Below are 24,897 nucleotides of genomic sequence, written 5' to 3' on the forward strand. Positions count from 1 at the left end.
TAATACGTAGGTTTTTAAATGTTCCTAATTTACTAAATTAATGTCAGCATGTAAACTCCAAGACCTATTGAAAATGTGATGATGTGTATCTTTATTTTCTTTTAAATGTGACATAAAAGGTAACAGCACATAGGGAACAGGACATACTGTATAGCATTTCAGTCACGAACCATGTCTTTTTAGGAAGTATCATCAGAGCCCAGTGCTGCTCCCCTGTGCCTTCAGATGGTGCATTCACTGATTCAGGAGGCCAGCTGGCTACTGAGGCAGCCACTGGAGGTGGCATCAGTCCCACTAAAGGCTAACAGACAGAAACTACAGGTTGGCAGTTGCACATGTATAAATGAATGGATAGATACAAGCATAACATAGCTTTTTCCGTGCCTGAGCCAATGCCTTGTTTATTTCTGCTTTCATTGTTCTCCTTCTCAGCTACTGAGTAAAAAGTTGGCAGAAGTTTACCTCTCATCTCTCAGTCCATCCCCAGACTTTCAAACAAGTCACATAGAGAACCTTCAACAAAATCTCCCACAGGTACTCTCCTGTAAAAACTCTCTAAGTCACTGTGATGCAGTTTAACAAGCTTTGTGCCTTCTTCATATTATCAACTAAGCAAACTTTTATTAAACCAGTGCACAATTGAATATTCTGTACATTCAACTATCCAGAAGCTGGAAATAAACACTTTTGTTTTTATTAATGTTATCCAGTTCCCATGGTGCCACTCTTGTGTTGTAGTACAGCAGACTAAGGATAAGGCTCAGTGTTAATTACCTGTATATGACAGATTCTGGATGAAGCAGAGAGGACATGTGGGGAGTTGCAGAGAGCAGCATCTAAGCTAGAGGGCTGTCTGGCTGAGTTGGACCACTGGAACACAGACGCTCTGGACTGTTACCAGCACCTAAAGGAGAAAGAACACAGAGGACACTCTGCACTGGAACCTACAGTCAAAGTGAGCAGAAAAAGAAACTTTGTGCACATATTAAGAAGAGGTTTTTGGTTGTTTTTATTATGTTGCAGCGTATGCAAAGTGTATGGTACGTGCAGTCTTCTGGCCTGAAAAATAATGACAAAACGTTATCTCTTACATATAATCTAACATGAAATGGTGCTTTAAAAAGGTTTGGACGACGTTGGTGTGACTTTAGCCTTATGCAGCATAAATCTTCCTGTAAATTTAAACTATGCTAACATTTGGTCTAGATTCTACACTACAATGTATGTAGCTCAGTTTACGTAGGCTCTATAATCCTGTCCAGGTGCTAATTTCTCGAGGCATGCAGCTAGAGAACCAGGCCATAACTGAAGGTCAGGATCTGCAGAAACTCGTGGCTCAAGTACAGAAAACCTCTCCTCTGCAGCACCTCAGCACCTCTGGCATTCAGGACAGGATCCCAGAGAGTGTCTCCTGCTGCCAGGTGAGTAAAACTTATGTAGATTAACTCTTTAAATTCCTCAACATTCTCATATACATATTGGATTTCTTTATTTTTTAGGACATTCTTAGAAAGTTCAGTTCCCTTGTGGGCGAACCAGAGAGACAGCCAGAGAAAGGGTTATTGGTTGTGGCCAGAACCAGTCATGTAGACCAGACTGGGGATGTTAAGCTGCAAACACAGGACCCAAGTAAATTTCCACCCCACATTTCATTTCCTGTGCCTCAACAAAGAACAAGAATTCTTCAGGATTGGCCTGAAATCCAGCACATAAACACACAGGATGAAACAACCATTGTTATGCCACATGTTGAAGTTCAAATGCTGTCTCAGCCTCATAGCTGTCAGCTGTCAAACCCAGTCACAGATGTAAATAAAAGTTCTTCCCTCTCAAAAACCCACAAATCAAATAAATCCAAAATAAAAGAGCAACCAAAGACCATGCAGAGTAATATAACTCCACAGCCTCTGATTATGGTACGCAGTGAAGTTCATTCAAAAGCCCGCTCAATGGCGAGGAGCCGGCTGGAGAAAGCCAGGTGTCGTCTACAAGGACGCATTCAGCAAGCTATCGAGTTATTTGGTGGCAAAGAGATTTCAGAGTCACAAGCCAAGAAGAAACAGGTATGGTTTTAAACATTAAATGACAGAGATATAAGAAGGCAAATGCATCTGACTGTGGTGTTTTGCTTTGTGTTGCCACCAGTTGTGTTTGTGTGTGCTGGTCTATAGCTCTATGTCTTTCTGTGCAGAAAGCTTTAATGATTCTGCAGCCTGCCGTCCTTGAGGAGTTCCTGAATGCAGTGGAAGGTTTTGGGGCATTCTGCTCAGAGCCCCAGCTCCAAGACTTGACACTCTTCTCTGACTCAATCAGGAAGCAGTGGGAGGTATGACAGGGACCGGATACAGTCTAGAAAGGTCTAATGCACACACTAGTACAGGATGAGTCAAAGACTCAAAGAAAAGAGACTAAGAGAAAAGGTTTTTTCTTTTTTTCCCTAAAATACGTTTGTGCATGTTTGTGTCATACTCAGTATGTACGAAGCGAAATGGCTGCTCTTGTTCCTGCGTTGTGGTCTAAACTCAGAGAACTTTCTGGCATGCAGTGTCAAATGGAAACTAACACTGTCCATGAGACTACTAACCAGACTGACCGTGACTCTCTGCAGCAGCAACAGGTACTTGCAACCATTAACCATTAATATCTGACTGTCCTCTGTGTCAGATCCAGGTAAAAGATCGTATAACCAGAAATAAACATATTTGATTTGAATTGAGTTTCACATTCGTCACAGGCTGCTGAAGGAGCTGCATCTGCAGTGGAACAGAAGGAATCACTTCGAGAGCTGCATGAGACCCTGGCAGCACATAAATCATCCTACCTTGCAACAGACCAGCCGAAGGAGTCGGATAAAGCACAGGAAACACAAACCAGTGACACAGTGCTCCCAGCTGACAGGTAAGAGTAGCACCTGAAGGTTTAATATGTAAGATGTAGTTTCCTAATTAAAATGGAACCACTGAAAGGTTCTTGAATTTAACCCCAAGAAGAACCCTAATATAATAAGGACATAAGTTTGGATGTTTTCTCTCTTTTCCATTAAGCCTTTTTCCATAAGCTCTTTTCTATGCTTCGCATAGAAACAACATACACAGATTAAAAATGGAAAAATAGAAAACCCAACAAATCCTACTTGTAGCACTAGCCAACAGTGGGGACGGAAAAAGAAAGAAAGAAACTCCGGTAGATCCAAGCTCAGGGTAGTCGGCCACCTGCCTCGACTGGTTGGGGTGAGGGGAATATATAAAGGAATAATAAATAAAACTAGTAACAAACAAAATTAACAATCTCCTACATGCAGGTTCATATGTCTTTAACAGCTGGGATAAAGCATATAGCATAATAATAATATCAAGTTAACACTTATTTAATTGGAACAGACCATTGATTTTTTTAACAATTGTGACTCTAATCCTTCACGTCTATTAATCTTACTGAGATGGCTGTGGGACTGAGTGGTTCTAACTGGCCCTGACCTTCCCCCCATGGACATTTCTTAACTCAGCAGGGGACGGCAGCTTGGGGGTAACACCCCACTGAGAGCGACTGGCGTGTCGGCCTGCAGGCAGCAGAGCAACAAGCTTCTTGCCAAGCAAAACATGAACGTCCCAAAACAAGACCTCTCACCTGTGGCTGGGTCAGTGCCACTTTGTGATGATATCCAGGATGTCCCAGCAGAAAGCAAGGACCACCTGACACAACTCAGCAGCATTCGGTCAGGGATAAATCAAAAGCCTTCACTTCGAGCCCCAGAGCAGCTACTGAAAGCTCGTCTGCTGCAGCAAACCTCAACTCATATACAGGTATGTGTAGATTACACTGAGTGCTTTAGATTTTATCATGTTAGTTTTTTATACTTGAGGGTATAATTTAATTTGCACATAGAGACATGCATTTGTGAATTCTTACATTTTAAATAGTTCATAAACCATATTCCATGAAGTCAAAGCTTCTTTGTTGCGTGATGTGAGTTGGGTGAATTACTGATGAGGGAACTGAGAAGATGTTTACAGTTCATTGTTTGGTTTAAATTGACACCTAATTGATGTTAATATCTCAATTTATATTCATGTACTACCAAGACAGGTACTAGAATAACTGTTTAGCAAGAATATATAACACTTTTATGTGTTGCAGGTAAATTGACAAACCACAAAAACACTCACTTTTAACTTTTGAGTGTAGTTAATTTGTTTGAAAACATCCTCATGGCTGCTCAAATTATTCAGGAAGCTGAAGAACAGTTATGAATGTGCTGCTTTTTCCTCATTTATTGATATCTAAGTGCTCCCAGTTTTAAACAAACTTAACTGTTTCACTGGCTGGGACTGGAAAAGCACTAGCTGTGAGGCATTAATCCTCAGTAATTGGATAAGCTAGACGCTCCATGTTTTCCTCGTTTCTTCGCTGCACTTACTTTGCGACTGTCGCATCTTCTAGGCAGTTGTCAAAGGCGACACTGTGAGAACCAAGCAGGAGGCAGAGTGGACCGTCATCTCAGAGGCAGTCACCCCACAACATGAAGAGTGCCCATCTGCACAGGAAGTGCTAGAAAGGTATGGGTTATTGTCTAAGTTACATTTTCCATCACATTTCTATTGTATAAAAACAACAAATACTTTTACCATGAATTTAATGGATGTTACTATGTGACCCGACAAAATTACCTCAAATACACAAATTTATCACAGATCCTGAATTCATTACAGTGAAATAAGAATAAAAGACACAAACAAGATGAACTGCAGATTTTGCAGCAGGTTCAATGTGTAAATGTTTCACTGTAGGTACCGACAGTCCTGCTTAGTTTTTCAGAGCCAACTCCAGAACAACAAGCAACAATTGGAGTGTATCTCAGGTCCATTCACCATCTCTACCCTGCAGAACCAAAAGAAGCAACTTGAGGCAAGTTGAAGCATCACTTACGTTATTTCAGCCATTCAAAGAAATGCTTTTTACACAAAGCAATCATCTGATCTACTCTCTGAGGAAGGATTTGGCCTGAAACGTCACACTCTTCATACTTTTCAATCATTGCTTCTCAACAGGCTTTAAAACAGGAGACAGAGGCACTATGGTTTGATTTTGAGCTCCAGTGTGACCGGTTATCGCAGCCCTCCCTTCTTATGACCAGCAAAGACATTGGAGATGTGGAAAGGGACCGAAAGCAATTGACTCAAGAGTGGGGAGGTCAGCAAATGTGCCTACAGAGCAGGTACTGTAGAGGTACTTTCTATCATATTACACAATATTTATCAAAAGACACAGCAAACTAATAATCATACCTTAATACTAATAAAAACATATTCTAACATAGAGTATTTTTTACTTTTGTTGATGTCAGGATGACATCTCTGCAGAACACTGCTGACGTGATGGAGTCGGCAGATGATCAGATGGCACTGATCGCACAAAAACTGGACAAGATCATCAGAGAGTCTGTGGAAATCTCCTCCTTCACGTTGATTAACCGTAGTTTGCTTTCTGACTTAAACGTAGGTTTTTGCTTTTTAGCACTTTAATTCTGTAGAGTAATATGTATTACATCATTATTATTTATCCCTAATGTGTTACCTAGGAAATGGATGTCACTCTGCAGTTGGAAATTAAAAAACTATCAGAACAAAGCAGTGAAGAGGAAAGACAACAGTCAGAAGTCACATCCCCTTCATCCTTCTACCAAGCTCTCCAACACAGTGTCCATCATCTCAAACAGCTCAGACAGCAGCTGGAGAAGGTTCTCTCAGCTGCCCTGGCTCTGGATCGCTTCCTGGCCACTGTGAGGCAAGTCAAGGCAGAGATTCCAACTCTACTGGCAAACCAGGATCCCAACAGGCAGCAAAACAAACCAGACTGGGAGCAGGAGGGGCGTTCTTGGCAATTAGCAATGCAGCAGAGGTTGCAGACTGCTGCAGAACAATCTGATAGTGTTGACAGCAGTTTAAAGGCAGTGGGGATGACTCTGACCATGAGTGGCGCAACTGTGAAGTGCCAGGATGTTGTGACATTATTGTCCAAGCATGTTGTGGATGTGGAGAAAAATCTGGTAAAAGCCAGGAAAAGGGCAAAGAGCAAAGATGACATAAATCCAGTGCAAAAGGAGCAAATATACAGCATTGAAGCACTGAATCCTGTGGAAGTGTGTGAGAATAAGACTGAAGATGGTTCAATACAGCAGAAGGACGTGCAGGAGCAGGACCGACCCTCTTCCAGAGGGGCAGAAGAGAAGTCACGGTTGGAGGCCAAAAGGAGCAGGTTGGAAGGAGAGAATAACGTGAAGACAGAAGGGGAGGAAGGGCAAATGGCTGAACTGTGGAGGACTGAATGGGATGTCAAGGATGAGAGAAGAAGAGGAGGTATCCAATTCAGGGGAGAGAAGGAGAGCTTGTTCCAGAAGAGAGCTGTCTTATTAGGAGCGCTGAGGGAGATAAGAGGAGTAGCTGAGCAGCTGGGACTGCAGGAGCCCACTCTGCCTGCTCTGCAGCAGAGGTACAACTGAAATAAAAACACATTTCTGTTTTTATAACATGGGAGGAATTATATTTTCTACAGTACATTAGAGCAATGGAAACTGTAGCTAAAATGACTTTCATATATTTGATTGTCTAAACAAACTTCTTACAAACAACACACATATCCTGAAGATCAAAACATTAGACTTTCAGTATCACTCCTATGAATCATCAGCTATGATGGTTAGAGTTGTAAAATATCATAATTCAGTTTGTATTTTAAAACATCACCATTGCCCATCTGCTGAAAAGAAAGAACAAGAAAGTAGTTGTTTTCTTAGGAAGCTGTTTTCTTTTGTATTTTCTTACTGTTTATTTATGACCCACTACCATCAAATGATTGTTTTGTTCTCTCCAGGTCACGTGTCTTGACGGAGCTGGAAAGTCGTCTTGCTGGTCTCTACGATGACTTGCAGCATGTACAAGATGCATCTTCATCAGGATCCCCTGATCTGAGTCAAAGCAGAGAAGTGGAAAATCTTTGGGAAGAGACGACAAAAGCTGTTAGAGAACGGTAAAGATAAGAGTAGCAGTGACACGCACAGTATTTGAAAATCACTGCTTCTCTATTTTATTATTTACTGTACTACCACATTACCATAGTATTTAGTTTGCTGAGTTTGTACAATATGTGTTGTCTTATGAATCACTTTCAGGCTGGAGCAGTGTTTAATCCTAACAGAGTTGCTAAAGAGGTTTCAGAGTATTCGTGGTGACCTGAGTGGGACATTGCAGAGAGCAGAAAGCATCATCAGTAAACAAACCTCCTATTTGGGGAAAGACAACCTACAGAAACTACATTTGAAAGTATATCACACTGTTTGCTTTGATTACTGACTAGACCAACTTTTGTACTCTGATGATTTTGTCTATTGTAGGGTATTAAAATAAACCAATTAGACAATTACCACAGCTGTATTGAGTGTTCATTTTATATTTACTGTGTGTTTGATTTCCAAGGTCCAGGAAACAAAAGCAGAGCTGAATGGACTTGGAGAACGCATAGAAGAAGTGAGAAGTGTCTGCAGGCAGCTTCACATTCACCTGCGCCAGATCCCAGAATGCACTATCATCCCATTTGAGAGTGAAGCTGAAGCTCTCATGGACCAGTGGTTGGATGTGAGTTTCTCCTGCTGTTTGTCTATCAGCAGGAATCTTTTTATTTACTTAGTTTTATTTTGTTGCTTATTGTTGTCACATTGTCACTTCAATTCTTTGCAGTTATCAGAAAGAACCGATTCCTACCAAGACAACCTGTATGTTAGCCTGACTCTGTGGGTTGGAGTCCAGCAGCTGGGGGCTGATGTCGAGAGCTGGATCGCAAACAAAGTGTCAGCATTTGCTGAGTCTTCGTCCTGTCAGACAGAGAACGACATCAAGATATTTCAGGTAAAAGTGATTTCCTATTTATTTTTCTGTAATATACAGCTTTAGACCTCTCCAGGTCATCTTGTGTTTGGGTTACAGCAAATTATCTCCTGGTTTTTACAGTTTATTTGAATAATGACAAACTCTCTCTCTCACTGTCTACAGAAAGAGATTGCAGCCCAAGAGGAGAGTATGGAGCATTTCCACCGAAAGGCAACTGAGATTCAGTCACTCCTTCAAAGCACAGAGCTCCCGGCGGAGCTGCAGGTAAACATGGGCATCTCGGTTAAGTTGGATGTTTTGACTGTTTCAAGTTCAAATACAACAGATAGGACGAACAGCTTTATGAATATAGTTTATATACTATATGGAGTCCAGTGTAGTCTAGCCTACTTTAACTTCCTTTTTACTGTGAGAAAAGATTTAACTTTGTGACACTTCTTGCAGTAGTGTTTTGGTTGGCTCTCAATCAAATGAACTAAGCCCTGAACTGATTAAACACAGCTCTGGATTGATTGTTTTATTTATTATTGTTATTTATTTATTTTAAGGTGGTTGAGACCCAGATGAGGAAGAAGATCGAGCAGCTGAAAGAACTTGCTTCTGAAGCTGAGGATGTTTACAGGCAGATGGTGGGGGCTAAGGGACAAATTACTATCAGGATGGCCAAATGCTGGAAGTCCCTCCAGAAGATTCAGGACTCCCTCCTCAGTCTCAGTGGCTCAGATGTTTCAACTGTCCTCACAAAACTTAAGGTAAGTTCTTAAAGGAAGTTAGATTACTTGGCATAAATGCTGGAATGCTTATTACTGCAAAGTAGAGCTCATGTATGTGTATTTTCAGGTGTTGTATTTTCCACTAAACCACTAACACATTATCTTGAAGTAAACAAACACCACTCAGCATTATGTTATTTGGTTCCATCAGGAACCTTTAAATTGTTGTTTGTACACCATGGGAGCCTTTTGCCCAAACACCCTGGAGAGGAGAACTGAGAGACATGGCAGCAGAGATAAGTGACCTAAAAAACATGAACAAACATTTATCATTTGATTTAATTTGTTCTTCTGAAGGAACTATGCTGGCAGCTCCAGACCCAGGATGAGCAGGCAGAGAGTTTGTTAGAGGATCTCAGTGTTTTGGCCTCTATAGCAAGACCGGGCAGCGTACAGGATCTATCTACAGAGGGCATTCAGTTGCAAGAGAAAATCAGAAACACCCATCAGCTTTTCTCTGAGGTGCAAGAACAGACTGAAAAGGATATCCAGGATCTCGACAGGTACAGTAACAACGATAAATACAATAAATGAAATGTTGACAAGGTAGTATGTGCAAATTGAAAAAATTATTGTTGGTTTTGATCTTTGCACAGGAATTCCTGACTATAAATTTATCTTATTTTGAAAAAATTACTATGAAGTCTTATTTGTTACAGTGACTTCAGTGAATTAGCAGCTCTGTGTATAAATAGTTGCAGAGATCCATTTGTTTTTATTTCTGGATAATGAAGAAGAAAGAAAGAAGACAAGTTCAACTTGTTTTCCTAAGTCTGCCCTTTATTCTGTGTGATCATTTTCTCACTATCATATCACTTTAACCTACAGTGTCTTGAGCACATGGTATATGACGTGTCTGTGGCATGTCTATACCTGCATTCATGCTGTATGTGTGCTATAGGCTGCAAAGAGAGCGGGAGCATTTGGAACAATGGCTGCAAACCGTTGAGGAAGAATCAGCAAAGGAGGAAGATCGTAGTCTCCTGCAAGAGAAGGCCCTTCAACAAAGGTGAAATGTTTTCTTGGTGAACATGTGCAATGTTCTGTCCACAAGTTTTAGTCTTGTGGACAGTGTGCACTAAAATAAAGCTGCTTTTAAAAGTGTGAATAAACTATAACTGATCATCATTTGTCTTGTCATTCTTTTTTCCTGCAGAGTGAGGACAGAGCTCCTCAGTCAGCTTGTATCATCCTTGCAGAAGGGCTCACTTAAGCAGGTCCCACTTGTGGAGGAAAGTCGAAAACTGTTGAAACAATACTACAGCTTTAACACCGACATACTAGGTGACTCTAAGAACAAGGAGAGCTCTCTGAAGAACGACATTGAGGTGTTTCAGGCTTTGTCTTCATCCACAAGATCCTGGGTCGCAGATCTGGGCCAACATGTGGACTCTCCACTTGGCAAAAGTCTTGAGATCCAGAGACCTGTAGAGCAAAGGCTTCACAATGTTCAAGTAAGAAAAACTCACTCACTCTAATTCAATGACTCAGTTTTTCTACACGTTAAGTCATATTCTGCAACAATCTAAAAGTGAATAATTGTCTGGGTGCGATTACAGTATTTTGTACTGTCATGTGCGGGTGTGGTCACAGACCTGTTGTTTCTTTTCATCTCCATTTGTTCATACTTGTTACCAAATGAGGAGTGTCCATTTGTTGTGCAGAACTGCTGTTATGGTGACTGAAAAGCTCATAACCTTCCTGAGAGGGTAGCGAGAGTATTTATCCTCTTTTGTGCTACTGCATCCTGAATCGGTTTTGCACAGATCTGTAAAATCTGTAAAAAATATATCACAGGCTATTGTAAATGCGACAGCAGAGGGACAGGCTCGAATTGAAGAGCTGAGAGTTACTGGAAGTAGTCTGAACCAAAGACTGTGTGATGGAGACGACTTGAAACAGGAGATTCAGGAAACCATTCAGAACACTGAGCAGCAGTGGAAGGACCTTCTGCAGTCAGTTGAACCTTATTACAGGTCAGTGGAGCTAAGGTATAGTATAGTAGGTAGTCCACAGTGATTACTGATACAACACAATTAATATGATGAATAAGTATAAAGAACTATTGATTGGTGTCTCTTGGTGCTTCAGAGTTCTACAAGCTGATCCAAAGTTCACCTCCTCCTACCTGGCTCAAAGACAGGAGGCCCGCTGCAGAGTGGAAGAGCTGAAGTGCAAAATTGCTCAGCTTCCCACATTATTTCCTTGGCCTGGCACAGCACAGCGTAGACAAGCCTACATTCAGTTAACTCTTACCACCCTGGCTCAACAAAGGAGGGAACTGGCTGAGCAAACCAGTGACATCATATGGACAAATTCGTCCTGGGATGAGCTGGACAACTACTCATCAGGACTGATGGCCGAGCTGAAGGTACACCTTTGATGTTGATGACGTATAAAGTGAGAATCCTGGTTGTCACTGAGTTTGCATGAAGCTTACGTAACAAGTAATGAATACAGTTAAAAGTTTAGATTACAGTAATTAGGTAAAGGTACTGCATGCAGGTAATTTCTGTATATAACAAAACAAAAAAGGACAATTATTAGCGAAATGTAATGAAAAACATTGAAACTATTTAAATAATTACTCCTAAAACAACGGATAAACTGTTTTCAAAAGGTTTGAACAAGAAAAGACAGGACACTGCTGCTTTAACATATTAACAATAAGTATGTGTACTTAAACGAAGACTTCCAACTGAGGCTTGATGTGACTAAAATGTCCACAGGGTGTGTGTTCCCGCCTCAAGGAAGGTGTGAGTAATGAGGAACATTTTGGCCAGTTACTACAGGACTGCCACCATAAATTGACATCTCTGCAGGAAAGGATGTCAGCCTGTCAAGCCCAGAAAGAAAGCTCAGTGGGACTGCTCACTGATTTACCAGCTCTGGAGGTGAGGACCATTAAATAAACTGACTTGGTGAATCATCTACAGGCTCTTACAGTTTGTATTTCACATTCCATCTGCATTAAAACCATGAAAAAGACATTTATACAAAGGGGGTGAAGAATTTCCCAAAATGTGTCACCTCTAAACACCATTTCTTCTTTTAAGAGCAAACAACATGTTTATAAGTCACTATTTCCACTTTTCAGGCTTCATTACAAGAAGTTACAGACATAGAAAAAGACCTTTTGCAACTTGCAGCACTCAAAGACTCAATCACAGCCAGTTCCACCGCAGAGGCCCAGGCCAGTCTTTCCCAGCGTGTCAGCAACCTGCAGAACCACAAGAGGGCAGTAGAAAACAGCATCAGAGAAAACTTGGCACTGCTCAGCGAAAACCACCAGAGAGTTCAAGAACTGAAGGAAGAGGTCTCCTGTGTACAAACGGCTCTGAAAGACCTGACAGAAAGTGTGGGCAAACTCTGTGGGAACCATGACGAGTTGCCTGACATCAACCAACTCAAACAGCAGTGGTCTGCAATACAGGTATTGTTAAAAAACAAAAAACACAATACATAAAATGTTGCTAAACCCTTAAATAACAGCAGATAACTAACACTCGTGCATGCTTCATGAATATGTCCATCTTTCTGCTCATAACAAACTGTATCATCACAGTAGCACTTATTCTATTTCAGATTAGTGATAACAGAATCACAGAGTTGGCTGCAAGAGTTGACCACTTGCAGAAGACTGGAGAGTTGAGCACCACACAGGAAATGCTGCCTACAGATGTCATTTTGAGTGTTAGTGCAGTCGCCAGAGCGCTCAGCAGGTATTTTACCATAAGTATAGTAGTTAGTATAGTTTACCATTAGTATTTATTCATAATATCCATACAGCTTATTGACATGTTAATTCACATTGACTGTGTAGCTTTGTAAAACTAAATGGTCATTACTGTATTAATGTTAAGATTAAAGTGCCTAAAGAAACAACAACAGGGCCGAACACAGAGTGAGAGGCTGATAAAAAAGTCATTACCAGTGTTATTTTAATGTGAAAATCTGTTCAAATTTATGCCAGGAAAAAGGGTGTTGGGGACATAAAGTAACGGGGTTGATGGGAAATGTGGTTAAAATTTAAAGGTAAAGACCAATAAAACACAGATAGCTTGAAAATGCGACTGTGCTGCATGTAGTTTGTTAATGTTTTAAATGTTATGTAAACTCCTACTCTAGCCTCAGGTCCCTATTTCTACACAAGAAGCAGGAGTGGACTGAAAACATTGCTAACTGGATGACACAGGTCATCAACCAGCTGCAGCTGTGGAGCCAAACGGTACAAACTGAACCATCATCACCCAGCAAGGTAAAAACATTGGATATATGTTTATTGTTATAATATCTGTATGTGCTTTAAGTGCAAGATGCAATGACATACTCTCGCTTACTTTAATGTCCCCGCAAAACTGGCGAGCAACATCGTTTTGAGAATATTCACACTGTGCTTAAGTACAGTCTCACATGACTTTATGACATTATTTCTGACATACAGTTTACATGTAAAAAGGTCTTTTAAATTGTTTTTAAACTGTGCTCCCATAGGCGGTTCTCGAGGAAGGTCTGTTGCTTCAACAAACTCTCCATGAAAGGCTGTCAGAAAAAGATTTCCTTCTAGATTGTTTGGACACAGAAGTCTCAAAGAAACTAGAGAAATGTGCTTTAGATGCTCTTAATGAAAGCACACGTGCACTTGAAAACCTGTCTAAACACCTGGTGAGTTTCTTCTCTGTCATTTGATCTTTATAGTGCAAAACAATCATGGTGATGTTGTTTAAATGGCAATATATAAATATATAATATATTTTCTTTTACTATTTTTGGGGGGGTCATAGGTCGTTCAAGGTCATCAGGAAGTGGAATTGGACAACAAAGGTTTGATGGGTGCAACCTTTAGAAGTGAATGTGGCACACCATTAAATCTGCCTGAGGAAAGTACGGCTGTGTGTCCTCCAGCATCTTTCGTCTCATCTGCAACAGATAACAAGGAAAATTCTGAAAGTGATGGAGATGATGACAAAATGAGCAGTGTCAACACTACATTACATGAAGGCCAACCTTCCTCTGAGCTTGGCACAAACACGATAAGAGGATCTAATGTTGAAGCTGATGCCACAAAACAGAACCAAGCATGTGTTTCTGTGCAACCCGTAGACATTACAGCCATGTCTGCTGCAGATAGCCTTATGCAAACAGCACATAAATATGCCTTAATGCCTAATAAAGTCCCAAATGTAGAAATCACAGATGTTTTCAAACCAAAAACCCAACAAGAATTACAACCGTTAAAATCTGCCCTCCAAGAAATAAACCTAAAAACTGATCTCAGGCTAAAACATGATCCTGAAAACACCTATAGAAGTGCTCAAAGCATTGGGCAGAGATCATTCTCTTTAAATCACACAGAGCTTTTAACATCAGATTCATTTAATTATCTGAACAACAGTCTAATAAGTCGACAAGAGAACACAGAACGGCTGCTGAAAGATACTACCTCAATCATAGACTCAGAGCTGTCAACTATAGGTGCAGGCAGTAACAAAGAAATCTGTGACACATCTGTAGTTGGACCCCAATCGACGAAGCCTGGAGATTTCCCCTTTTCTTCTCAACATCTAGCATCAGAAGCAGAGAAAATTAAGATGATTACTTATGCTCAAGATCAAGAGGAACACTGCAGGGACTTCAGTGTGACCCCTAAGAGCATGGTTACAATCATATTGAACATGGGGCCACAGGATATGCAGAAACATGAAAGTGTTGGTTCAGATGTACTGAGCTGTTCACAGGAAGCAGGGTTGTGCAAAGCAGATCTTACAGAAGGTCCATGTATGGACTGCAGTGAGAAGACATCTGGAGTTCTTTCACCTTTAATCAGTGCTGAATCAGACAAAACAGACTTGGAGAACCTTAATTATTCTGCACAATCTGGTGTATTTGAGATGGCTGCTGATGAAGGAAAAGAAAGTGAGGACTCCAATGTGAGGCCAAAGAAAGTCTTTACAATAGTGCTGGAGCTGAAGCCACAGGACATGCAGCAAGGAGAACACGTTGGAGCCAGCACTTCAGATTTAATTAGGTGTTCAGAGGGAGCAGAGCCACGTAATGAAAAAGTTGCAGAGTCATGCACTAAACACACAGAAACCTGTAAATTAATGTACAATGAGCTGCTGAATTCCTCCAAATCATGTTACACTGTTCCTGAATGTCAGCCCTCTGGTGCAAATGCAACAGAAACAACCTTCCCAGGTGTCAAACAAGAGGAGCTGACAGACTGCTGTCACCATGAGGAGCAAACGATGAGCTCTGTGTCAAGCACTGTGGAAGATTCAGTGCAAACTGGAAATGTTTTAACTGAATCCCAAATATCTGTTGGTGACAATAAACAGCACATGGCTCTTAACACAGTACAAAGACCGGGGACGGGACATGCAGTGATGACAGAAGCAAGTGACCCAGAATCCCCAGAAGTGCCAGAAAGGTGGGATCATTTGCTTCACGATGAAACAAGGGAATCGGAGTCGCCATTGTTGCTGGCAGCCAGAGAGTCCTTACAGAGACAAGTAGGTGACAGTGGATTTTCTGTTTTTTGACAATTGCTTGTCTAGTAGAAACTTGTATGCAGTATGAAAGTTGGTACACAGAGACTTCTCATGACTGGTAAGGACCAGCAGAGTTTACACACAGTATACTGTATACTATATATCCAATACAGTAGAATGCAATTTGTTTGACGATCAATACCATCGATACTACACTGGTTGTTGTCCAAGTTTAAAATTGACATAATGTGATATTTAGTTTTCCCAGCAGTATGAATAAATACATTTTAAAAATGAATATCAACAGGCATAAAAACATACTTTACTTTCAGACACACATGGATTTCTCTCATTTCTGTAGGCTAAAGACCCCAGTGTCTTTGTATTGTAAATTTCACGTACCAAAGAGGGTCTTCTTTGACATTTACACATCATTCTCCCTTGCTTATCTGAATTTCATGTCGGGGTGGGGGTGTGTTCCCAGAAACTTAAGAAGTTCTGACATTTTGCAGCTGTAATTTAATTCTAAATTCTATCCTAAATTTTGCTGTAACTTGTGTGTTTTTAGAACGTATTCTTCATACCATTTGGCATTTGAATGTCAGAACATTGCCAAAGTCCAGTCACACAGTTTTGGCATTCTACTTACTTTGCAACATAAAGTAGAACAAAATTTAATTATTTTTAAGGCAAATGTATGAAATCCATAACATGTATTTAGGATGATTCTCAAACAATCACAGAGCACAATTAAGCCATAAAATATTCACCAAATTTGCATGTCGAACATTGGAAACAAGTACAACTAACATACTACAATATTACATGGGTATGCAAAACCAGCAGAATTTCTCAAGGCAGATAAAACACTAACATGCATGAGAAAAAAACACTACTGCCAGGCAAAATCCCTCTTTCTGCAGACAGATGATGTTTGATTTGATCATTGATGAATGTTGTCTTAAAATGTTCCTCCAAGTACCAAAATATTTGTATTTAAAAAGCAATAATTTGCTTTTTGACACTAATTTGTTGCTTGTTGTGTGAGTATACATTACAATCTACTTTTTGATAAAGTCATCCCTACTCCAACTACGCCCTGCTCCAACACACACCTTGGTCCCCGAAACATATTGTAAAAGGCACCTCCCCTATTTTTAATGTAGCAGTTCATGTCATGTTTTGGTGTTCGCCCTGTCTGACCAAGTTATGACAGATCAGTTTTTTTCTGTAAAGAGGTAAGACTGGCAGCACTTAATAGGCGAACAGATAGTCCCTCTCCCTAAGGGCAGACTGCTCCCTACTCAGGCGCATTCTTGTGTTAACTGAACTGACTCGCTGGGCCACCAGCAACACTAATGGTAGCATGGAAAGAACAGGAAACTGCTATTATCTGTGGACAAACACAGGGGAAATAAGCCTGAGGTGACACGACCCCCTGTAACCTGTCTCTACAGCTTGTGATCCCAGAAAGCATGGAGCCTGGGAGGACGGTGCAGGGTTTGTCAGCTGATCTCAGTGCTGGAGAGAAGACAGACGACTCACCAGACTCCTGCAAACACAGATCCACCATGCAGGATATTTTGTCTGACATACAGAGCATGGTGGAAAGAAGCAACATAATAAATGTGAGTATCAACTGGTTTTAATTTTAAGGAAATTAGCCCGCAGCACATCCGTGAGTTCTACGGTGGATTTGCTATGTCACAAGACACGTTGTGGTTTAATAAACTGATTTGAGAAAGTCTCTGTATTTAAATAGATTAAATTCTGAACTGAATGGAGGCATAAAAATACAAAGTTGCTAATTAGCTGTTTGTGCCACAAATGTAGTTGCATGGGAATGAACAGGTGATGAAAATTATATTTTAAGCAGTTAGTAATACAATTAAAGTATAAATGCACAGCTTCATGTGTCCAAAAAGGGAAAGAAGATAATTATAAATGCACAGAACAGGAATAGATAGGAGTAACAGTGTAATGATTGATGTTTGTGTATATGCTGCTGACAGGAAGGTCAACAGGAAGGACTTATCAAATACAATGGTTTCCTGCTCTGTAATTAGAGGGTCTAAATGACCACAGCCTACAGTTTGTGGCTTGTTATGGCATAGTTTGAATGTTTTTGATACCAAGTGTGATATTGTTCAATTTTAGAAATACAAGTCACAATTTCCACCAGAAAAGGGGAAAGAAACACTCCCACTGGACATAATCCTGGCAGCTACAGTATTACATTACCCCACACAGTGCAGACGGGTTGAAAAATAAAGATTATATAATAAGGAGGCAGTTGTTTGATGTTTAATTATTTTGTCTTCACATTATCATCATTATCATGAACGTTGTTTGCAGATTTCCCACTAATTTTAATTTGTTTGTGTTATAGAGGACACCACACATTGATTTGAAATGGTACCTGCAGTCTTCTCCTGGTGAACTAGAGATTCAGTTGGTACGAACTGTCCAACAGGTTCTGGCATGTCGATACCAACCAGCACAGCTTGACTTCACAGCTATGGCTAAACAACTGGAGGATGCAGAGGTAAGTGAAATACTTCTATTAACTCCTTGCTTTTTTTTAGTAATAACTTTAACTTCTGTGTGCATCTATCTGTGTTTGATATATAGCAGAAAAGTCAGTTATGTGTAAAGCTGGTTCTGTTTACTGCAGGAGTACAGTCGCTGTGTGCAAGAGCAAGTAGCAACTATGAAAAGCTGGAATGCTACCAGGGTTTGTGACCCAAATGCCTTAAAAAGAGCTGAAGAACAGTGGAGTGCAGCACTGCTGGATGCTTCTGCCACAGTGCAGGTCAAAGCAGCACAGCTGGACCAGGTCAAACTGTATCACAAACAGATGAAGATGACAAGAGCTTTCCTGGAGGTTTTAGCTGCTGAGAAAGAAAAAATGAGCTTGTGAGTACTGAATTGTTGTAGTTTCACTACTTTAATCTTTGTGTACATTCAATTTTTTACACTAATGTTATTTTTTATTTTTGTGGTGGATTTTTTTAGAGAATCTTTGGGAAGCAGTGCTGTTCAAGTTGACAGACTTCATGCACTGATGAAAACCATGAAACAGAAGAAAAGTATCATGGAAGAGCTCCTTCAGTTAAGTAGACAGTTGGCCGTCCACTTGAGTGATGCTGAAAGTTCAGGTGCTCTTCTTGCATGGCTTGGAGATGTCCAGGAGGAATGGAGGCTTTTAGAAGGAAGTATCAAAAGAGCTCTGCAGCAGGCTTTAAACTCCACCTCTCAATTCTCATTTCTCATGAAAGAGGCTGAAGAGCTGAAAGCCAAGCTTCAGGAATCCAGTTTTCAAAGTAGTGAAAGCAAAACCGATTTAGAATTAATTTGTCTGACCACAGACTTAACACTGTACAACCAGCTTTATCTACACTTGAAATCTCAATCGGAAGCCCTTGTCCACTTCTCTCTGGGTCAGAAAGAAAAGGATGAGATCCAGCATAATCTTGAGGAACTGGGATCCTTGTTAAATGTCACCAAGGTAAAATTTGACACTTCCACATGTAGCTGTGGCACCACTTCATCAGTTAAGATGAACAAGCAGTTGCGAGACTTGATCATATGGGCCAAGCAAGCAGAAAATCATATCTCTATTGGTAAAAAGTTACCTCTTTTCCCTGAGGAGGCTCGTAGTCAGATTTTTCAAATGAAGAAATTCCAGACTGATATCTTGTCTAGACGGTCAAAGATGCTATTACAAGTTGATGAGATGAAAGATGTTACCTCTGACATCAACAAAGAGGAATGTGATCAAGCAATGAAGACAATAGAAGACCTCTACGAAGCCATTACCGAGAGTTTGGATCATGTTCTTGACACCATGAAGAAAAATCTGCAGGAGAGGGAGAAACTGATATCCCAGCTTGCTAGCATAGATACCTGGCTAGCAGAAACACATGCAACAAGAGACCCCTGCAGACATGTTGAAAATGTTTCCAAAGCAGAAATCCAAAAGCTGGAGAGTGAGCTGCAGAGTCACAAAGTCGCCACTGCAGAGATGGAGCGACAGCTAAGTCTGGTAGAGGCAATGGCAGAAAGTTGCAAGGACATTGCAATAGGACTAAGTCCAGGAGAGAGCCGCTACCTTGTCAACAGACTCTCAGGCCTTTGGACAGAATTAGACGGATTATTAGCTCATGAGAAGGCAACCGTCTGGGAATTAGAGGAGCTGATTCATGAACGAACCACTTCAGATAAAGAATTATCAGCTGTACAGGCTAGCTTAAAGTTAATTGCCAGTGATTTGGAGCAGCAAAGATTCCCTTTAACACAGGAAACCCTTTCAACTATTGCATGTTTGAAGCACATGCTAATGGAGCATCAGTGTCAAGTACAAGAGCTTCAGCACTGCCAGGATGGCAAGCGAAGCTCCCTGCTTGACACCATAGGGGAACTGCAGGACAGATGCAAAGCTCTAAGTCTTATTGCCTTTGAGCAAAATAAATATCTGTACCTGAGGAGAGAGATGGAGGAATCTAGGGAGATTGCCAAAGAGCAAATTCAGCATACCAAAAACAAAACGGTGAGTGTTGATGAGAGTTTCACACTGTGCCAAATACTCCTGGTTGAACTTCCTTTGGTGAAGACGCAGTGCCAAGAAGCAGGCGACCAGCTGGAGAGCATAGCGCAGGAGTTGTACCCATCTGAGCTTAATTCAGAGAGGCAGAGGATTCACCGCACTGTAGAAACTTTGGTCTTCTGGGAGCACTCTGTCACAGATGATATAAAAAACCTGGAGTCCAAGCTTCTTCCACGTCTGCACTTTTCCTCTGAACTTGCTGCCTTCATTGAGCTTCTGCAAAGAACAAGACTGGAGTTGGACGGAGCCAAACCAGTTAATCCAAATGAAAAGGCAATAGATGATGCACTACAGAGGTACTGGGTTATTTGGAGAAATGTGGAGTCTGGCATGAGAGTTTTGGAAGCTCTTGGACAGAAAGAAAATATTGACCTGAAGAACTACAAGGAGCTGTACTCTCTTAGAGATGCAACCATGCAGACGTGCCATGTACAAATGGTAAGCGTAAATATTCTGTGCTACTCCAACCTGCTTTTGAATTGTTTCTTTTACTTTCCAATTTATACTTTTGTTTGTTGCCTGTCTAAATGATTATGTAACATCAATCCAACAGGAGAGTTTATCCCAGGCTCGAGAATCCCTAAAGGATTACCAGTGGGCTGCTCAAGGAGCAATAGGTTTCCTACATAATGCTGAAGCCACATTCTTGTCAGCTCCTGGAGGGTTTTTGGACTGCACTGAGGAGCAGGGACAGACCCAGCAGGCTCTAGAGGCTCTAGAAGATGGATTCCAGGCTCATATCTGCCACCTTGGGGAACTAGTCCCCCAGCAACCATGCCTCTCTCGCTCAAAGATTGAGCAGCTCCACATTAGTGTTCTCAGTCAGTTGCTGGTGGGAAGAGCTATACTCGAGGCCCAGGCCCAGCTCAGGCTGGAATCCTTGCAGAGGTACATGGCAGTTCCCATTTCTTAGAAGTACTTGTTGCTGTGATTATTTTAGTGTATATTCATGTTTACAATTTAAAATATAGTAAAATCATAAGATCAATTTTTTATAGGTGTGCAGTAAGACAACAAAGTCACAGGAGCTGCCATGAAGACATACAGCAGCGTCTTTCTGGGTTTGAAGCCAGGCTATCTGAATATGCTGCAGCACACGTGACTTCATATGACAAATGTGTAGTCCAACAACAGAGAGCTACGGTATGTCAAACAATTTTTTAATTGCTGAATAGCAATAGCAGTACTTATATTTGAGTAAATTTGACCAGTTTATACTAAATTCTGATCTTATTTTTTAATGTCTGTATGAAGCTACTGATGGAGAACCTCCGCAGCCTTGCTGGGACGTTAGAAGAACTGAAAGCAGGATGTCCAAATCAGGGCTGTGGGGCCGGAAAGGATGGTGAGCTGGGAGCCCTGTGGAGACGCTGGGTGTCATTGCGACGAGGTGTCGGCCTCCTGATAGCTCACACAGAACAGAGAGGAGAGGAGTGGAAGGACATCATTACAAGTGTGAGTTTTACCATCCATGGATTATTTCTTTGTATTTAAACACAAACCACATAACATAATGTTAGTAAGTGTGTGTTATTTTGGTACAACATGCAGTACAGCACATAAAGGGAAAAGCAATATTCCTAATACTTAGGACTGATTTTTATTTTCTTTAGATAAAGCAGTGTTGCAGCTTCTTGGCTAGTCTTCAAGCTGAGGTGCCAGACTCCTCCAGTGTACGTTTCACTCATGAGGAACCCCGGGAGCTTCTTGCTCAGGCTGAGCTGCACCATGCTGGTCTGGAGCAAGAGCAGCAGGCCCTGGCCTCATTGGAGCATCGACTGGAGCACGCACTGAGCTTATCCACTACCCACGACCACACAAGTCCTGGATCTGCTGGCAAAACACTAATGAAAATTCAAGAGAACATCAGGAGGTGGGTTTTGCTTATTACACGTGAAGAGTGAGTAATCCTTCATATCAGGGATCCTGAGATGATACTGTTCCCCACAGCTTAAAAGAGAGAAACCTGCTGGTGGTAGCTGCAGCCCAGACAGAGGAGAAGGTGAGGCAGCAAATTCAAGACGAGATAGAAGAGGTGGAGAGAAACATGTTGACCATTCTTCAAACCTGTTCAAATCCAAGCAAACAACAGGTCAGGTTCAAGTTTTTGCAGTTGATAAACTTAGAAATTGGAGTGACATTTGTTGATGTACGTTTAGTTTCATAGCTGTCAAGCTCTTTCATCTTTATGGTCAGTTGATTCCTGCCAATCATCCTTCTCTTTTGAAGATTAAGTATATTAAACTTGTGATGGAATATAATTTAGGAGTGTAGAGCTTAACTCTGTCTCACTCAGTTTCCTGTCTTTCACACATTTATCCTGATTTTCCCACACTGACAGGAGCTCAAAAATAATTTGTCCGCCCAGAAGACCAAATTAAAGCATATTGTGGAGGATCTGCAGAGCCAGTATTCTGTTATTCCAGCTGCAATCAGCAGAAGGTTACAAGAAATCCAGCTGTCTCTGCAAAGAGCAGAAGAGAAGGTAACAGGACACATGATTAAATCATCCTCAGTAACGTGTACTATCATGAACTAAAAGTTTTTATATTTTTTTATCATTTGTGGTCATTCTGCAGGTTATGGTGAGCAGCAGTCTGGTTCAGAAGCTGGCTGGTCGAGTGCTGGAGTTGGTTTCTGGCCTTGAGCAAGTAAAACGTATACTGGAGCAGAGAAGTCCAACAGTCAAAGAAGCTCAGAATGTGCTTAAGGTGTGTCTGTGTGTGAATCTTATATAAACTCACTGATACATTCGAGCTTTATATGTATATTCTTTGTTCTCCAGCATGTGTGGGATGAGCTGGATGTGTGGCACAGCCACGTAATGCTTCTGGAGAGCGAGGTCCAGGATCTTGCAGAGGAGCAGCCAGATCATGCCCACCTCCTCATGGACCAACTCACACAGCCATTGCAGCTCTACCAAAACACGGCACAGATGGCAGAGCAGCGCACATCCTTCCTCAGCAAGGTCAGGCATATACTCGGTTAACTTTACACTGGATTTACATAAGCTACATACTGAACATACTGAATACATACATAATGATGTCCTGCATCATATCCTATCACTCTTGTACTTTATTGAATGCCAGATATGTGGTGATGTGAGTTCTTAAACATAATGGATTTAGGTACTTTTTAAAATGGAAAATGCACTACATTTCAGGTACATCAAAGTGGTTTCTTAAAAATCTGTTAACAAAACTTGCATTCTATTTCCTTATATTTTCTGCACCGTTTTGTCAGATTCCTGCCTGTCTTCAGGAGTTTGAAGACATTTTGTACAGCGCCACCAGCTGGATGGGGGAAGCCCAGGCATGGCTCAGCACCCACTGTGTATTCACAACAGCTAGAAGTCTCCAGAATCATGCAAACTCTCTACAGGTCTGTGGTAGAAAGTAAAAAAAAAAAAAAAGATTATTATACTTAGTTTTACTTTTTACTATTAATTGTTTTGTTTGTTTTTTTCCCTTTATTATTTTATTATATGTATTCAGGTTTGATCACGTACATACTACACTTCACAACACATGTCAGTGATAAATTTATCTTCTATCTATCCATCCTGAACTACAGCTGGTTCTGGATGACTCTGAGAGGATCAGGGACACCCTGCGAGACTTCAGGCCGGTGCTGGCTGAGATCTCTGCTGTGTGTGACATCAGCACAGAGGAGGAGAAGTTGGAGCAAAATGACCAACAAGTCTACAAAATGCAACACAACGTCCTACAGCCACTGGAACAGCTGCTGCAGGCTGTTGAGGTAAGATTTTAAAATGAATTTACCCCCAGTGGCTGAATGATTATAATGGCATGACCACAGTTTAGTTCACTTCTGGCTGGGGATCGTTTTGTTGCATGTCATACTTAATCTCTTTCTAAATCAAATCAAGCAGAAATATAGTCAGAAGTTGCTGGAAATCTTTTTAGGTAGTGGAGGCTGTGGAAGCTGAGCTGAAGACCATGGAGAAAAATGTCTCAAAGATCAGAACAATTTTATCCTCTGTGGAAAACTCCAACATAACTCTGATGGAGCATCTTCAAAACCGACAGGTAAAGCAACACAACTTTAATTTTACATTTATGTCACTGAATGTAAATAACAGGCACATACAGTAAATAACATACAAACAATGTTGAAGTAGAGTAGGAGAAAAATATATAAAATAAGCACCACTAATACTCTTATAGAAAAAACTAAAAAGGCAGGTTAGTGGTTTGTTTATACAAGTGATGATTCTGCTTCAACCTGAAGGTGATTCTGGCCAACGTGCAGTCAATGCAGAGGACACTGGAGGAGATGGAAAAATACAAAGGAGAGCTTCGTCTACCACAGGGAGCGGAGGAGAACCTGACGGTCTTCTCTCGAGCCAGGCTCCTCCTGCAGCAGCTTGAGGAGCTTGGACAAGTCACTCAGCAACAAGTCTCACTGCTGGAGGTACTAATGAAGTGTGAATTCCATGGCACACATTTTTAATCATAACAAAAAGCTTAAATGGTGTGTGTATCTCTGCTATTATCATAGCAGTGTTCTTCAGATATTACAACACAACCTAAAACCTTTTGTTTTCTCATGGTGTCTGTTTCTTTTGTGTTTTACTTACACAGAGCAAGATTAGAGATGAGGAAGGAGCCAGTAACAATCCTGGTGTTACCACAGTCTATAAAGTGAGTGATAAAGTAGAACTCATCATCAAACACCAGCTACACATTAACACTAGTGTGATGCCTGAATTTAAAAGTTTGAATAAACTAACTGCACATATATTCTTTAATATACTGGCAGTGTGTGGCACTTTAAAATTAAACCTGTTTGAGAAATATTAGTATTTTAACCGAGGAACATCCAGAAAAACTGGGGAATTCTCTACACAGTGTTAAGGTTGGTTGACTATCCCTTATTCCCTCGTAGCGTTTGACCCTGCCTGGTACAGTTCTGTCTCCAACAACATCACCACTGTTTGTTTGTTTTGGGGGAAACACCATTATTGTCCTGCTTTACAGAACAAAAACTGCTAATTGTATGTTTTGCATGGAGCGCAGAGCTCTTTTTTTTGCTGGTTCATACTTCTCCATGCAGTCAATTACTGTGTTTTTCCACTAGACACCATTAGTCACTAAAGTCCTTATTTGTCAAGTTCCACA

At 41.0% G+C, this 24,897-nt stretch overlaps 1 protein-coding gene across 1 annotated transcript in view; it reads left to right on the forward strand.

Moving 5' to 3' along the window:
• Nucleotides 1-871: 871 nt before the first annotated feature.
• LOC113149320 (nesprin-1) overlaps nt 872-24,897 on the forward strand; it is a 55,133-nt gene continuing 31,107 nt past the window's right edge. Inside the window, exons 1-46 of the mRNA XM_026341370.1 lie at nt 872-955; nt 1,263-1,421; nt 1,500-2,063; nt 2,192-2,326; nt 2,474-2,617; nt 2,735-2,898; nt 3,506-3,803; nt 4,441-4,556; nt 4,788-4,905; nt 5,049-5,215; nt 5,345-5,495; nt 5,579-6,489; nt 6,871-7,026; nt 7,169-7,319; nt 7,473-7,631; nt 7,734-7,901; nt 8,046-8,147; nt 8,432-8,635; nt 8,954-9,159; nt 9,558-9,665; nt 9,813-10,110; nt 10,454-10,647; nt 10,748-11,027; nt 11,386-11,550; nt 11,754-12,089; nt 12,242-12,378; nt 12,785-12,914; nt 13,151-13,321; nt 13,441-15,168; nt 16,605-16,775; nt 17,537-17,692; nt 17,822-18,063; nt 18,163-20,191; nt 20,307-20,641; nt 20,752-20,896; nt 21,008-21,208; nt 21,367-21,626; nt 21,704-21,845; nt 22,095-22,238; nt 22,333-22,464; nt 22,539-22,721; nt 23,000-23,137; nt 23,330-23,515; nt 23,683-23,805; nt 24,008-24,190; nt 24,361-24,420. Coding sequence (XP_026197155.1) covers nt 1,281-1,421; nt 1,500-2,063; nt 2,192-2,326; nt 2,474-2,617; nt 2,735-2,898; nt 3,506-3,803; nt 4,441-4,556; nt 4,788-4,905; nt 5,049-5,215; nt 5,345-5,495; nt 5,579-6,489; nt 6,871-7,026; nt 7,169-7,319; nt 7,473-7,631; nt 7,734-7,901; nt 8,046-8,147; nt 8,432-8,635; nt 8,954-9,159; nt 9,558-9,665; nt 9,813-10,110; nt 10,454-10,647; nt 10,748-11,027; nt 11,386-11,550; nt 11,754-12,089; nt 12,242-12,378; nt 12,785-12,914; nt 13,151-13,321; nt 13,441-15,168; nt 16,605-16,775; nt 17,537-17,692; nt 17,822-18,063; nt 18,163-20,191; nt 20,307-20,641; nt 20,752-20,896; nt 21,008-21,208; nt 21,367-21,626; nt 21,704-21,845; nt 22,095-22,238; nt 22,333-22,464; nt 22,539-22,721; nt 23,000-23,137; nt 23,330-23,515; nt 23,683-23,805; nt 24,008-24,190; nt 24,361-24,420 — 12,432 coding nt within the window. The 5' untranslated portion in view covers nt 872-955; nt 1,263-1,280. The remainder of the gene's footprint in view (nt 956-1,262; nt 1,422-1,499; nt 2,064-2,191; nt 2,327-2,473; nt 2,618-2,734; nt 2,899-3,505; nt 3,804-4,440; nt 4,557-4,787; nt 4,906-5,048; nt 5,216-5,344; nt 5,496-5,578; nt 6,490-6,870; nt 7,027-7,168; nt 7,320-7,472; nt 7,632-7,733; nt 7,902-8,045; nt 8,148-8,431; nt 8,636-8,953; nt 9,160-9,557; nt 9,666-9,812; nt 10,111-10,453; nt 10,648-10,747; nt 11,028-11,385; nt 11,551-11,753; nt 12,090-12,241; nt 12,379-12,784; nt 12,915-13,150; nt 13,322-13,440; nt 15,169-16,604; nt 16,776-17,536; nt 17,693-17,821; nt 18,064-18,162; nt 20,192-20,306; nt 20,642-20,751; nt 20,897-21,007; nt 21,209-21,366; nt 21,627-21,703; nt 21,846-22,094; nt 22,239-22,332; nt 22,465-22,538; nt 22,722-22,999; nt 23,138-23,329; nt 23,516-23,682; nt 23,806-24,007; nt 24,191-24,360; nt 24,421-24,897) is intronic.

The sequence above is a fragment of the Anabas testudineus genome, chromosome 24 (genome assembly GCF_900324465.2).
Source record: "Anabas testudineus chromosome 24, fAnaTes1.2, whole genome shotgun sequence".
NCBI lineage: Eukaryota > Metazoa > Chordata > Actinopteri > Anabantiformes > Anabantidae > Anabas > Anabas testudineus.